This window comes from Rhizophagus irregularis, chromosome 9 (genome assembly GCF_026210795.1).
Source record: "Rhizophagus irregularis chromosome 9, complete sequence".
In the NCBI taxonomy this organism is placed as follows: domain Eukaryota; kingdom Fungi; phylum Glomeromycota; class Glomeromycetes; order Glomerales; family Glomeraceae; genus Rhizophagus; species Rhizophagus irregularis.
The window spans coordinates 2644154-2658295 of record NC_089437.1 but is presented as its reverse complement, the minus strand read 5'-3'; the positions used below and the strand labels follow the sequence as shown (position 1 = coordinate 2658295).

The 14142-nt window shown below is 29.1% G+C and overlaps 2 protein-coding genes across 2 annotated transcripts; both read left to right on the top strand.

The window, feature by feature from the left end:
* Positions 1-814: 814 nt before the first annotated feature.
* OCT59_029632 (uncharacterized protein) lies at positions 815-2290 on the top strand (the record flags this gene model as incomplete). The annotated part of the gene is made up of 1 exon (XM_025315683.2): positions 815-2290. The coding sequence occupies one exon, from the start codon at positions 815-817 to the stop codon at positions 2288-2290; it is 1476 nt and encodes a 491-aa protein (XP_025182378.2).
* Positions 2291-3627: 1337 nt separating this feature from the next.
* Positions 3628-5641, top strand: OCT59_029631 (uncharacterized protein). The gene has a single exon (XM_025315682.2). It carries the CDS (start codon positions 4194-4196, stop codon positions 5025-5027), a length of 834 nt encoding a protein of 277 aa, XP_025182377.1. The 5' UTR covers positions 3628-4193; the 3' UTR covers positions 5028-5641.
* Positions 5642-14142: the final 8501 nt, after the last annotated feature.

Genomic DNA, 14142 nt, shown 5'->3' with positions numbered 1-14142 from the left:
ACGCGATAACTTTAGAGATCAATAATATCCCCATGTTTTCGTAATGATTGTCGATATTTCAAGTTTTTTTTTTTCAACTTAATCAAAAGTTGATTAGTTAGTTGCGTATATTCTAAATTGGTTGATAATCAGATTTACTTGATATGCAATCAAGTCAGATGATGGTCTTAACCCCTTGAAATTTTTTGAAAAAGCGATTATGTAATGAACAGCAAATGACCCCATATGATGATGTCCTATTTAGGTGATTTTCTTTTATGCGGGTCCGCTTAGATAGGTTCGAATATTTTCACACTCATGATAAGAGAAAAAAAAATATTTTTTTTTTTTTTTTTTTTTTGAGAATATCCTTTTCGTATTTACTCCCTCTTGAAACTTTATTCTTGTCGAAGCTCGGGTTTTTTTTTCTGGTGTGTAACTGACTTTTGGCTTGTGTCTCTTTCAATAGCAATACCAAATATATTTGTCACACAAATACTAAAGTAACCTTAATAAAACTTTCAACCAATTAAAATTAATTAAAAAAAAAAACTTAATTTAAAAAACGGTTATGAAAAAACCGAAGATCCTCCTTTTTTTTTCCTCATTAATTTTATTAGAATATATATAGAGAAGAGAGAGACATACCGTTTTGTGTGTTTTTTTTTTTTACTTTTTTTATCTTAAAAAATTATTAAGAAGGAATTTACCCATCGTGTTCATAAATTATTATAAATAATAATAATAATAACAAAAAAATAAAAAAAGGTAAAAAAAAAAAAATAATAAAAAATATTCGTACTCCTATTTTTTTTTTAGGTAAAAAAAAAGAAATATGTCACCGATTACACGAAGTAAAACTAGTTTAATTCGTTGGAGATATCCAGATTTTCCTACATTTCAAGATTTAGAAGAAGCATATAAAATTGCATACCCAAAAATTCAATATGATGCAAAACAATTATTAGAAATGATGATAGATGAACAAGATATTAGAAAAAATTTTTATAATCCAACATCACCAGAATATTGGTTCATAAATAATAAAGAAGCATTAGAAGAAGTTGTTTATTATAAAATGAAAAAAAGATTAATAATAAGATATAAAACACAATTAATTGAGAAAGGAGTGGATTTATCAGAATATAGTGATACAGAAAGTGAATTTGGAGGAGAACTTCCACCTACTCTTGAAGAATTATTATATAAAGAAGGTATTAGTAATGAAGTACAAGATGATTTATTAATGGAAGAATCATCATCATCATCAAATTCACCATCTACAACAACAAATTTTAGAGATATTCCAACTAAAGAATTTAAATTTATATCATCAAAAGATGAATCTAATATTATAGTTTCAAATAATAATAATCATCTTAACCTTCGATCCAATAATATTTTAAGAAATTTATCTAACAAAAAAATAGTAATAATTTTATTTTTATTATTATTTTTATATATTTTTACAAAAGAAGATATTAATACTCAACGTCAAAAAAATTTAATTAAAGGTAAATTACATGGTACTGTAAAAGCTCAAGTTCAAGAATTTATTGATCAAGAAATTTCTAGAGTATCAAAAGGATTAATTGAAAATACTGATGAAGATAATGATTTTATTGGATTTGTTCGTACTCAATTAAATGAAGTATTTCAAGAACAATTAGAAGTATTTATGGATGGTAGTTCAGCTGATTTTGCTTTATATACTGGAGGGGGAAGAATAATTCATCAATTAACATCTCGTAATTATGAATTATGGCCAAGTAAATCTTATCAAAAATTATTAAGTAGATTTACCAATAGTATAATTAAAAGTAAAAATCCTGAAACTGTTATTTCACCTAATGTTAATGTAGGAGATTGTTGGTGTTTTAATGGTACAAAAGGTCAAATTGCTATTAAATTATCAAGAAGTATTGTATTGACACATGTAACTTATCAACATATTAGTAGAGAGGTTTCAATTGATCCTATATTATCCGCTCCATATGAATTTGAATTATGGGGTTTACCAACTTCAACATCTGCTTCAACAGGAGGAGGAGGTGGTGATAGTGGTAAAGGTGAAGTCGAATTAGAAGAAAAGAATTCTTTGGGAATATTTAAAAATGATTTTAAATTTTTCCTTGGTTCATATCAATATGATATTAATGGTAGTCCTACACAGACATTTACATTACCTGATTCAATTGCGAAATCGAATAAACGTATTAACGCCATTATGATGAGAGTTAAAAGCAATCACGAAAACCCCCCATTTACCTGTTTATATCGATTACAAGTTCATGGTGTTATGCCTCAATAATAATTTTTGAAGTAAAAAAATTCAAAAAATCAAAAAATCAAAAGGTTTTTCTAGAACTTTTTAATAATATATTGGGTGAAAAGGGGGGGGGAGGGACAGAACAGGGATATCACTTTTGTATATATGTATATATATATATATGTATATTTATTTATATGTATATATATGTAAAAAAAGAAAATAATTTTATTTTATTTTATTTTTTTTTTTTAGATTTAAAATCTATTATTTATTTGTATTATGTAAAATGTATGTGTAGCGAAAAAAAAAAAATTTATTTTTTTTTCCTTATTTTTATTTTTATTTTTTTTTTAGTAGATTAGGTTTTTTTTCCTTTTTATAATTCTCTTTGTTTTTTTTCTTATCTTGTAAATAAATTATTCTTGTCCTTTGTAATTTAAAATAATTTAAAATAATTTAAAATCATTAACATGTCTTGATATCGTAATGATCTATGTTATGCGTACATTTCTCGGAAAATCCCGTAAAATCTACCAAAAATTTACAAAATTTTACAAAAATTTACCAAATTTACCAAATTTACCGTAAAAAAAATAATAAAGGTATAAAGCCAGTGAGCCCATGATTTATTAAAAAATGCGGTACAACTGTACGACTCATTAAAAAAAACCTGTATGAATGTATGAAGAATAACGTATAAGGGTTAGTATTTATTCTAAAATAAGATTAGAAGGGTTAAGTAAGGAAAGTATCACTTGTTTAACCATATTTTTTTAAATTTGGATTATGTCGTCATACGTTTCATTATTTCTTATAATATAATCACAGTTCTAAAAAAATAACTGATCTACATTATATTAGGTCATACTCGTCATTCAAGTTATTTTTAAGAAAAAAAAAAAATTTTTCGTCAAAAGATGATGAAAAATTCGAATGAAATCAAGAGAAAGATGCTCATATGTAAAATATGCATTATTACAACATTTACAGAATGAAAATGTTGAAACTAGGCTTTCATCCTCTCCTTACTCATTCAACCTAATTTCCATCTAAGTTCAGTTTATGACAAAAAGTTTTCTTCTCGCTAAAATATTCATATTTTCTTGTCTAACATACATGAAATGAATTATCCGCCAACGCACAGGTTTTTTTTTTTCGGGAAACTTTTCCAAACTGGTTGATTAATTTTTTATTAAAGAAATAATTTTCTTTTTCTAATAAAAAAATATATATATATTTTTTTTTTTGCAACATATTTTTATTTTAAACCTAATTTAATCTAACCTTCTCAAGAATAGACCTGACTAAGTCGGTAATTTTAACTAAATTATAAGAAATATTTTTTTATATTAAAAAAAAAAGAAAAAAAAAACGAGAAGATTTTGATTTTCAACATGCTTTTTTGTCTCCCCTTTTTTTTTAAAAAAAAATTTTAACCGAAAATATTCAATTTTTTATAATATATATGCACGCTGAACGGACGCCTTTTTTTTTTTTTTTTTTTTGACATGTATCTTTCACGACAGATTAAAAAAGATATTACATTTTGAAAAGTAAATTTACGCACGTTACTCTTTTTTATATTCGTTAATCACCCAATACGTTACAATCGAAAAAAAAAAAAAAAATTTTTTTTAAAAAAAGCGATAAAATTTGTGACCCCGCAAAAAAAAAACAATATTAAATTATCAAACAATACTATCAATATTTACAATATTAAAAAAAAAAAAATCTCAACCCTGCTCTTATTATTTAAAAAATATATAACTACGTACGGTGAAAATACTATCTTTCTTCGCTTCGAGACTCTCACGAACGCATAAAGTTTTCTTTTCGAACGATAGATAATATTACCTCGAACGAATACACAATAAACTCGTAAATTTTTTTCTCAACTTTTTCACAAAAAAAAAAAATTTAAATAAAAAAAAAAGAAAAAAAAATGGTACAAAAGAGAGAACCGAGACAAGAGCAAACTATTTATTCACCATATTATTATCCAAATTCTTCTCGTTATAATTATCCTACAAAGATTGGTGGTGATGAAGAACAATATACCGAAGCAAAGTTTTCTTTTCCCCACTGGGATGACGAAGTACAACCCTACAAACCTCTCCGCAGAAGAGCTTCTACTCCCTTTATTAACGCGGAATATAGTGATTACTTTAATAAATCACTTTCTCTTGATGATGAAGATGAAGATGAAAACGAAAACGAAAACGAAAGCGAGGCAATTTGTGAAAAAATTCAGAATGATATAGATTTAGCACGTAAAGATCAAAAAACTGATTACGACCAATTTAGAAAAGCTTATGCTACATTTCATGATGATATACGTTCTTTACAACGCGAAATTGAGGCGATTGAAGCCGCTTGTTTGAAAAATGGTTTCGATTTAAAAAGAGGTGTAGCAACTGGAACAGCTGGAGCAACTATGAACGATGATGGTACTGAAATTTATTATGAGCCTACTTGTACAGTAGCTGATTCTCATCATTATAATAATAATAGTAATAATTATAATAATAATGTAAAAGAGGGAAATCGTTTATTATCTTATATACCTTCTGCCACAGCTGCGGCCGCGGCTGCTCGTGGTATGATTGCAAAGAAACGTAGTTCTCCTTCTTTATTATATAGAAAAAAGCAACAACAACAACAAAATTTTAATGATAATAACAATAACAATAACAATAACAATAATCGTAGGTGTTTAGGTATAGAGGATGGTTGGATACAGGAAAGAGTTCATCAAAATGAAGGGATTCGTTGTTAATATTTTCTATTGGGTGGTGTTTTAGCGGTTTTAAAAAAAACTCATTTTTTTTTTCTTTTATATACTGTATATTATTTACAGGTCAAAAACAATTTGAACAATAGATTTATATATATGTGTTGTATGCATGAATATATAATTTTTTTTCTTCTTTAATCATTTTTTTTTTATATTCACCATTCCTTCTCTTTCCTCTGTATATAGAAGCACCCTCTTTAGTTTCAAGTATATTATTTTCTACCTTCATATTATCATTTCATTAAAACTATTATATTCATCTAAATTCATAATATTCTCTCTTCTTTTTTTAATAGTCTATTTGTTTTTCTAGTTGTAAATAAAAATATTAGTGTTTTTTTTCATTTTTTAAATGTTTGTAAAAGTAATAAACTAAAATATTATAAATTTCAAAATTTCAATAATTTTAATAGATTAATGACTTAATTATAATTAAAATGACTATATTAAAATAACAATAGGTACCTTTTTTTTATTTCGCACTAACATTATAAAGTAAATTTAAATCACCTTCATTATCCTTTTTATTCTTAAATCAGATAATTAAATCAAATAACTTGTAAATTTATAATAAAAACTTAACTGTAGTGATCAAGTATATATATACAATATAAATTTTTTTAACAAATATACAATTTTTTGCATATACAGTATATATAATAAAATTATGAATTTATTATATAAGTAAAATTCTACTATAAATAAATAAATTACATATATAAATACTATAACAAATTATTATTTAGTATAATAGAAAAAATTGATGTAATACTAGAAAACAGAAACTGTTGTAAAGTTTAAAACAAAAAACTAATATTTACAATTTTATTGGATGATAATCATATGGTAAATAGAGAAATTTATGTAATCAATTTTTTTTCATAATACATAGATATATATTATCTTTTCTTTGCTCCAAACAACAATAAAATAAAAAAAAATCAATACATTTATAAATATTTATAAAGGTAAAGAAAACTTTAAAATATAAATCATCCATTTTTTTAATAAATAAATTAAATACTTATTTCATAAATACTAATATCAAATTGCTTTTTATATTAAAATTTTTATTTTACAAAAATCTTTGATATATAATATATTTAACAATAAAATTGTAATATTTATAAATCTTTCTATATTTACAAGTATTATTAAATCACCAATCAGATTTTTAAAAAATTAACTATATGAAAAGTTATAAATATTTAAAATATATAATATTTATATAATTAATTGGAATTTCAGATACCTGATTAAAATAAACTTTTAGTTAAAATCTTTATTTTTTATTAAAATTTAAAAAATCATTTTGGTAAATATCTTAAAAAGTTCAATAAAAAAATCCACAATATTATTACTAGAGATGCTAAAAGTTCAGTTATAACCAATTATAACTAGTTTTTCAGTTCAGTTACAATTCAGTTTTAGTCTAAGACTAATTGATTAATTGCCAATTTTATATATAAAAAACTGACAAAAAAACTGATCAGTTAATCATATATTTCAAAAGAAAAAAATGTTTCTTTTATAAGAATACTATTAAAAATTATGATTTTGGTGTTTATATATATATATAGTATTCTTATTTTGAAATAATAAGAAAATTTATCTTTTATATGTTGATCATGTGATTTTTCATTCTGCTGAAAAAAATTACGAAATTGACATTATTATCATAAAAAAAATTATAACTTTAAGAAATATTATCAAATAAAATTTCCTCTATAGTCACTCCTGTTATAGTCACATTCTACTATATAGTCACACCAGTTGAATGTTCAAAACACTTTATTATTAAAAACTATCTCATATAGTCACAATCTATTTATAGGCACTATTATACCTATCCTCAAAAATCTTATTGTCCGGAGCGTAGCGAAGGACTATATAATTTACGAACGTCGATGACAATTAGTGTCACGTGACGATTTCCGGTTGTCCGCACGCATCACGTCATTGAAATTTCGTGTTACATCAGATGAAATAAATTTGTGATACATCAGATAAACAACTAACAAGATAAAGGTTTATTTTTTTCGCTTCGGACTTACAACGGTTTCCGTTTCCTAGTATTAAGAAGAACCACTTATAATCACAGTTATATAAAGAATATATTAAATAACTTGGCATTTAATAATCATACAAAGATGTATCATAGCTTGTTAGAATTATCTCACTAAGATAAATCAAATGGTGGTAGCTTTTATCCTTTTCAGCAGCGAAACAGTCTACAATTTTATCTTTTATTTATATTTTAACTTCAAAAATTTTAAAATCGAACAATATTACAAAATAAAAAAATAAACTAATAAAAAATAAAAAGAATAGCTTCACGACTCATACAAGTAAAAAAATCTAAACTAAAATAAAAATTAAAGAAAGAAAAACTAAACTATTATAGAATCGCATACCCCAATTTTACCCAAAGGCCAATGTGGTTCAACTATCCAACATCCAAAAATCCAGTCCGTTACCAGAAAGAGACCCTAAAAGGTTGAACTGTTAAGCGGCACAGAAAATCCAAGTGCGAGATCTAAGATCCACCCTGAATTATAGAAAATAATATCCAAGAAATCCAGGAATCCTGAAAAACTGACGCCAAAGAAGAGTTGTAATGATGAGGTGAAATATTAGAAAGGTAAACGATAGAAGAGCCAAGTTTTATCCTTTTACTGTGTAAACAGTCTTATGACTTTATCTTTTATTAAATTTTTTAAATTGAAAATAATATCAAACAATATATAAAATAAAAAAATAAACAAATAAAAAATAAAAAAAGTAGTTTCACGACTCATACAAGTAAAGAAATCTAACCTAAAATATAATTAAAAAAAGAAAAACTAAACTATTACAGAATCGCATACCCCAACTTTACCCAAAGGCCAGTATGAGTCAACTATCCAACATCCAAAAATCCAGTCCGTTACCAGAAAGAAATCCTAAGAGGTTGAACTGTTAAGCGGCACAAAAAATCCAAGTGCGAGATCTAAAATCCACCTCGAATTATAGAAGAGGATATCCAGGAAATCCAAGAATCCTGAGGAACTGTCGCTAAAGAACAGTTATGATGAGGAGAAATAACAGAGGAAGAAACAGTAGAAGGGTCTCGGGTCTTTGAGGAAGCAGAAATTCCTTGAGATTCTTCCCAGGCGTGGAAAAAAACATTTTGACACAGCCAAATTTCACCATATAATTCGACTTGGAAATCGTTAAGAAGAGGAAAAAGAGTCTTATATACCACAGAGAGGGGAAAATAATTCTTCAAAAATGATGTTAGGTGAGCAGGGAGCAATCCTCTTATGAGCCACAAATAGGAGGATGAAGGAGTTTCAAATTGCCAACAATTCAGTGCAGAGAAATCATCTTGGAATGAGATAGGCAGAATCTTTAAAGCTGAAAAGGTAGTAAAACAGCTATTCCAGAACTTTATAATTTCATTACGGTGTGTTAAATACGGATTAAGATCAGGAAGAATATAAGGACAAGTCCAAAGATGATTCAAATCTTCAGGAGCAGAATTGCATTGTGGGTAGAGCCAGTCAGAAGAATAAAGGTAAGGTTTGTGTTGTTGTAGTATGGCCAAGGTAGGCAACATGTCTAAAAGAAGTTTGATACAGAAAATCCAAAATTCTGGACGTTCGTTCTTATGTGAGGCAAAACCTTTGATACAGGAAAGACAGAAATGAATTCCAGCCCAATCGAAAAGTATAGGAGGACCTAACGCAGTGAAATGTGCCAATAAACAGAAAAATAAAAATTGCGAGCATTGGCTATAGATCATAGAAAATGGCGAATATTCTTATCAATAGGCAGGGAATTGAAGGTCAATACACATGGCACTTGACAAAAAGCCAAAGGTGAGAAGGTAGGCTGAGGAGAAGAATATGTGACTTTGGCTAAAGAATCCACTTGTATGTTTAACGCATCATCACTGTGAGCAGGGACTTTGACCAAATCAATACTCAAATTGAGGTCCAAAAGAAAATATCTAATAAAGAGCCAAAAAAGATGGTTAGGTTGTCAAAGTAACTTCAAAGAGAAAGAAGCATCAACAAAACACTTCTGGGAGAGCGATCAATTCAGCACAATTTGTATTAATCGTTATCATGAACCAGGAGAAGCGTTTGGAATCACGTAACAGTTATTCAAATAACTCGAAAGATATTCGAGTATTCGAATAAACATAGTGGTTATTCGAGTATTCAGATATAGTATAGTTAAAATTCTAATTGGGCATTATCCTTAAATTTAACTGAGTTAAAATCATAATTCAGGCTAAAAATTATGTAAATCATTACTATAAAAGGAAATTTAACTTATTCGAATATTATTCGAATATACTTTATAAATTTAAATGAATACTTGAATATATTCGAATATATTCGATTCCAAATACTAACCAGGAGAAAGAGCATGTAATTCAAAAATAATGGCATAAATTTCTGATCATAAAGCTGAAAGGAAATTTAAGCCAATGCTCAAGACGACAATTCAATATAAATCCATCATTGTCTAAGGCTAACCAAGCGGAGGCCATAGAAGGAGGAGAAGAATCTATTTCTCAGTGGAACGAGCCATCAATATATAGTGTTTGTGTAGAAGAAAACAAAGAAGGAATATTAACATCATCAATCGTCAAAACCGGGCAATGCAAACCAGTGGATGATGTAGAAGGTGGATTATTCAAATGGGTAAGAGCCAAGGAAATAGTATAACTCCAAGAGGTAGACAGAGTTATGGGGAGGTAGGCTGCAAATACTTTGGCATTCTTAGTAGGATAACCAGTAGTTTCAGAAAGAGAGACCAGGAAGAAACATTTCTCGCTATTATAACGTTATTTAATCGCAGATTTCTTGGATAAGGCCAAAATGTTATAAGAGCAACCAGGATAAGGATTATAGGATCGTTCATCGGCGGAGGTGGATACAGGGAGCTAATGAGACATTATAGCAGAGTCTTTTTTCCTGTAAGTGATACACACACGGCCAACGGATAAAGTATGGATAGCGGAATTAAAATTAATAGCCTATTGAGGGTAAAAACTATAATCTTTAGTAGAATCATCTAATAAACAAGGTGAAGCTAAAGTAAAAGAAGGATTAATATTATACGAAGATAAAAATAAAGAAGATAAAGAAGAAAAAAGAAAATTATTTTTAATATAATTAAACCAAGTAGGAATTCGTCCTTTTTTTCTGACAATACAAAGATGCTGAAAATCAAACCAATTCATAAGGAAACGGCTACAAGGTGAAGCTAGTTGAGCAAGAACAAAAATGTGCAAAATTTTCCAAAGTTTCCAACTTTTCTGAAAAATAGACAGTGGTAAAATGGTTCGCAATAGCAGAGCAGGTTGTAGATCACGCCTTAGAGGTCAGAAGGAGAGAGACCACGTGATATTAATTTGTGAAGAAAATAAAATTGAATTAAACAAGGTGTGAGTCCGAAGAGAAACGACTTGTGACCATAGTTCCAGGTTGATAGCAGTCGGGCAATTTTCAGCATTCAAATAGCTTTGAAGATAGGAGATAGCGTAATTGGCAAAGCCTTTAAAATCAGGGTGGGTAAATATTTTTTGCCAAGATGCAATATGAGAGAAGAGAAACTGATAAAAGGCATGCTGAATTGAGAAAGGAAGTTTTAAGAAAAGCAAAGCTAAAGGAGTAGTAGCAGCAAAACCAACTTTTCGTCTGTGAACAGAAAATATCAGGTTAACTATTGATTGAACAGTGCTTTTTGAAAAGAGAGTAGTTTGTAGACAGAATTCCAATCTCAGAAGAAGAATAGCATTATAGAGATAGGCCACATACTGTGCGAGTAGTTTCTTTGGACCAAGAAAAGCAGCCATATTTTTAACCATGCAGCGTGCTTATTTAAGTATGAATTGGAAAGAGGCAGACAAAGAAAACCAAACACCTAAAAAGCGAAAAGAAGTACCAAGAGCCAAAAAGGGAAAAGAGAAAGAAGTATTGGAGATCAAAGGAGAAGGTGAAAGATCAAAAGTAATCAAAGAAGAAGGATGAGAAGAAGAAAGAAGGACATATTTTGCTGAATTTGCTTGAATATTATTTAATGTACAAAATTCAGTAGTAATAGAAAGATGATCTTTAATTTCAGACTTCAAGGAAGCAACAAGTGTAGAGTCATCCATAAAAGTCAAATAGGAAATCGGCAAAGAATGTTGTTCAAATTCAAGTGGAGAATAGTCTAACAGAGCTGAGGATTTCAAAACAAAAGGGTCTCGTATTTCGTTGTTCAAAACAGTGAGCAGGGGATCCAAATAAATAACCCAAAGTAGAGGGAAAATGATTTCTCCTTGATCGATACTAACACGTACTCGATAAAAAGCAGTATCACCATGACAAGTAAGGATCTTATTATTCTGCCAAGTAAAAAGGTTCAGAATAAATTGCACTAAAAGTGCAGATAAATGAAGTCTATCTAAAGCTAATTTAAGCATATTCAAATCCATAGAATCGAAAGCTTTAGAAATATCGCAGAAACGATCGAAAGTTACCTGATCATCGGAGAATTATGTTTTTGTTGATGGATAATCGCATCAAGCATTTTGATAGGGACATCAGTAGAACCACTAGGCAACCAGCAAAATTACCTCCTTGAAGAACATGATTATCAGCAAGGATATTGAAAAGACGATTAGTAACAACCTTGACCATGTATTTACGAACAGTTTCTAAAAGAGTAATAAGACATGTGTTCTTAAGTTGAGCATCAAAATTATGAAGTTTGGAAATAGGATAAACTACGGCTTCCGCCAGTCTAGAGATGTGATCTGAAATCTGAAAATTTGGATCATCCGCCAATCCATCCGATCTGAACGGATAATGATGCATCTGGATGAATTAAGGATATTCGTTTTAATCCGAAAGAGCATCCAATGATTATACAGAGATTACTATAGCTCATTCGAATCGTCTCAATGCAACAATTTGAATGAGCTATAGTGCATTTCTATACGATCGTTAGATGCTGAGATATCCAAAAATTGAAGTTAATCCAGATTATCCAGATTTAATCCTATGATAATCCGGATTGATCTGTGCAGATCACGGATTGTAAAATTTCATCTGGATCGCATCTCTACACCAGTCAGCAGGGATATCACCACGAGAAAGACATTTGTTGGCAAGTAGAAGAGAGAAATTTAAAGCATCACTGGATAAATGTTTTAACATTTCGTAGAAGATTTTTGACAGGCCAGAAGCTTTGTTGTTCAGCATGAAAGAGATAACGCCAGACCATTCTTGAAGAATAATAGGTGCCAAGACTGTGTCGTATAATGAAGCTGAAACATTAGGGAGAGCTGGAGAGGAGTGTAAGCATTTTGCCATTATGAAGGGAATGAAGTAGTAGAAGAATATTGGACCAATGGAGGAGAGACAATAGATTGAAAATGAGCGACAGCAGCTTGTTTGATATCTGAAGGGTCCGTTAAGAAGTGGGTTTGGAGTCAAGAACAACTGAAACACGGTCAAGAATGATCGAACATTTTTCAACTGATAATGCTGAGTCAATAAAGGTAGAGTTCCGAATGGGTCAGGTCAGGTCAGGTTAATTGATAAACCTGACCTGAAATTTTTTTTCAGGTCAGGTCAGGTCAGGTTATATCAGGTTGTCTGTTTGACCTGACCTGACCTGAAACCTGAAAAATTTCAGGACTATTTTTATTAAAGTATTGAAAAAAAATGGTACAAAACTTTTTTTTTTTAATATAATATTATGAAAAAAAACGTTTTTGCAACGTTATTATTGAAATATCAAAAAAAAAAATGTTACGAAACATTTTTTTAATATAATATTATGAAAAAAACGTTTTCGCAACATTTTTTTCTTGAAATATTGCGATTCAACATTTTTATATTAAAATCATATAAAAAAGTGAATCCCAATACTGCAATTCACTTTTTTTATATAGAATTAATATAAAAAAGTGAATCGCAATATCGCAACTCACTTTTATTATATAAAATCAATATAAAAAAGTGAATCGCAATATTGCAATTCACTTTTATTATATAAAATTAATATAAAAAAGTGAATCACAATATCGCAACTCACTTTTATTATATAAAATCAAGATAAAAAAGTGAATCGCAATACTGCAACCACTTTTATTATATAGTAGAATCAATAGTTTCAGGTCAACAGGTCAATCAGGTTAGGTCAATCTTCATACCTGACCTGAATTTTTTTCAAAAATCTCATACCTGACCTGAATTTCAGGTCATGTCAGGTCAGGTTACCTGAATTTGGCTGACCTGTTCGGAGCTCTAAATAAAGGTTCCTAAAGAGTTCGAAAAATGTTCATCGCGTAGTACTGTGTAGTATTTCACAGAGTCCGTAAGGTGTTGCATGAATTTAGTACTCAAAAAAGCAGAGACTAAATTCTTCTGTGAACGTAAAAAGTATTTAAATCCAGATAAAGGCATTGTAGAATAGACCGGAACTGAATAATCAGGAAGTAAGGATGTAAGAATCGCAAAATAAGAAGGTAATGCGGCTATCATTTGGGAAATTTGGGTAGGCCGATTAGAACGATAAGTAGTAAGACGGTATAAAAAATGATCCAAAAATTTGTTAACAGCGATAAGCTTTAATGGTTCTGGGAAATATGAATGACGGTGGGCATTAGAAACCTTATGAAAGGGTAATGTGTCAATTGCAGTACTGAAAATGGCAGCTTTCAAAGCATGCCACATACGATCTAAAGAAAAGAAGGAAAAATCAACACGTGAATTATAATGTTTGTCCAAATAGATGCCAAAAGAATCATCCACTTGTTCAGTAAAATTATTCCACTGTTCTTTTGAAGTGGAGGAATAAGCAATAATAGTGCACAATTCTTTCTTCTGTTTGAGGCGGGATTTGGCTAAAATAGCTATACATGAGCTAAAATTAAAGACCGTAACCAAAACTTACGATGCAGATAAAAGTAAGCAAAGCAGGCAGGATAATCAACTACTGCGAAAAAAAGACTAGGGCTGGAAATCTAGGCGAAGACCAGATATAATCCAATCTGAAAGAACCATTAACATGATAAAAAGTGAGTTCAGGGCCAGATGTTGAAAAAGAA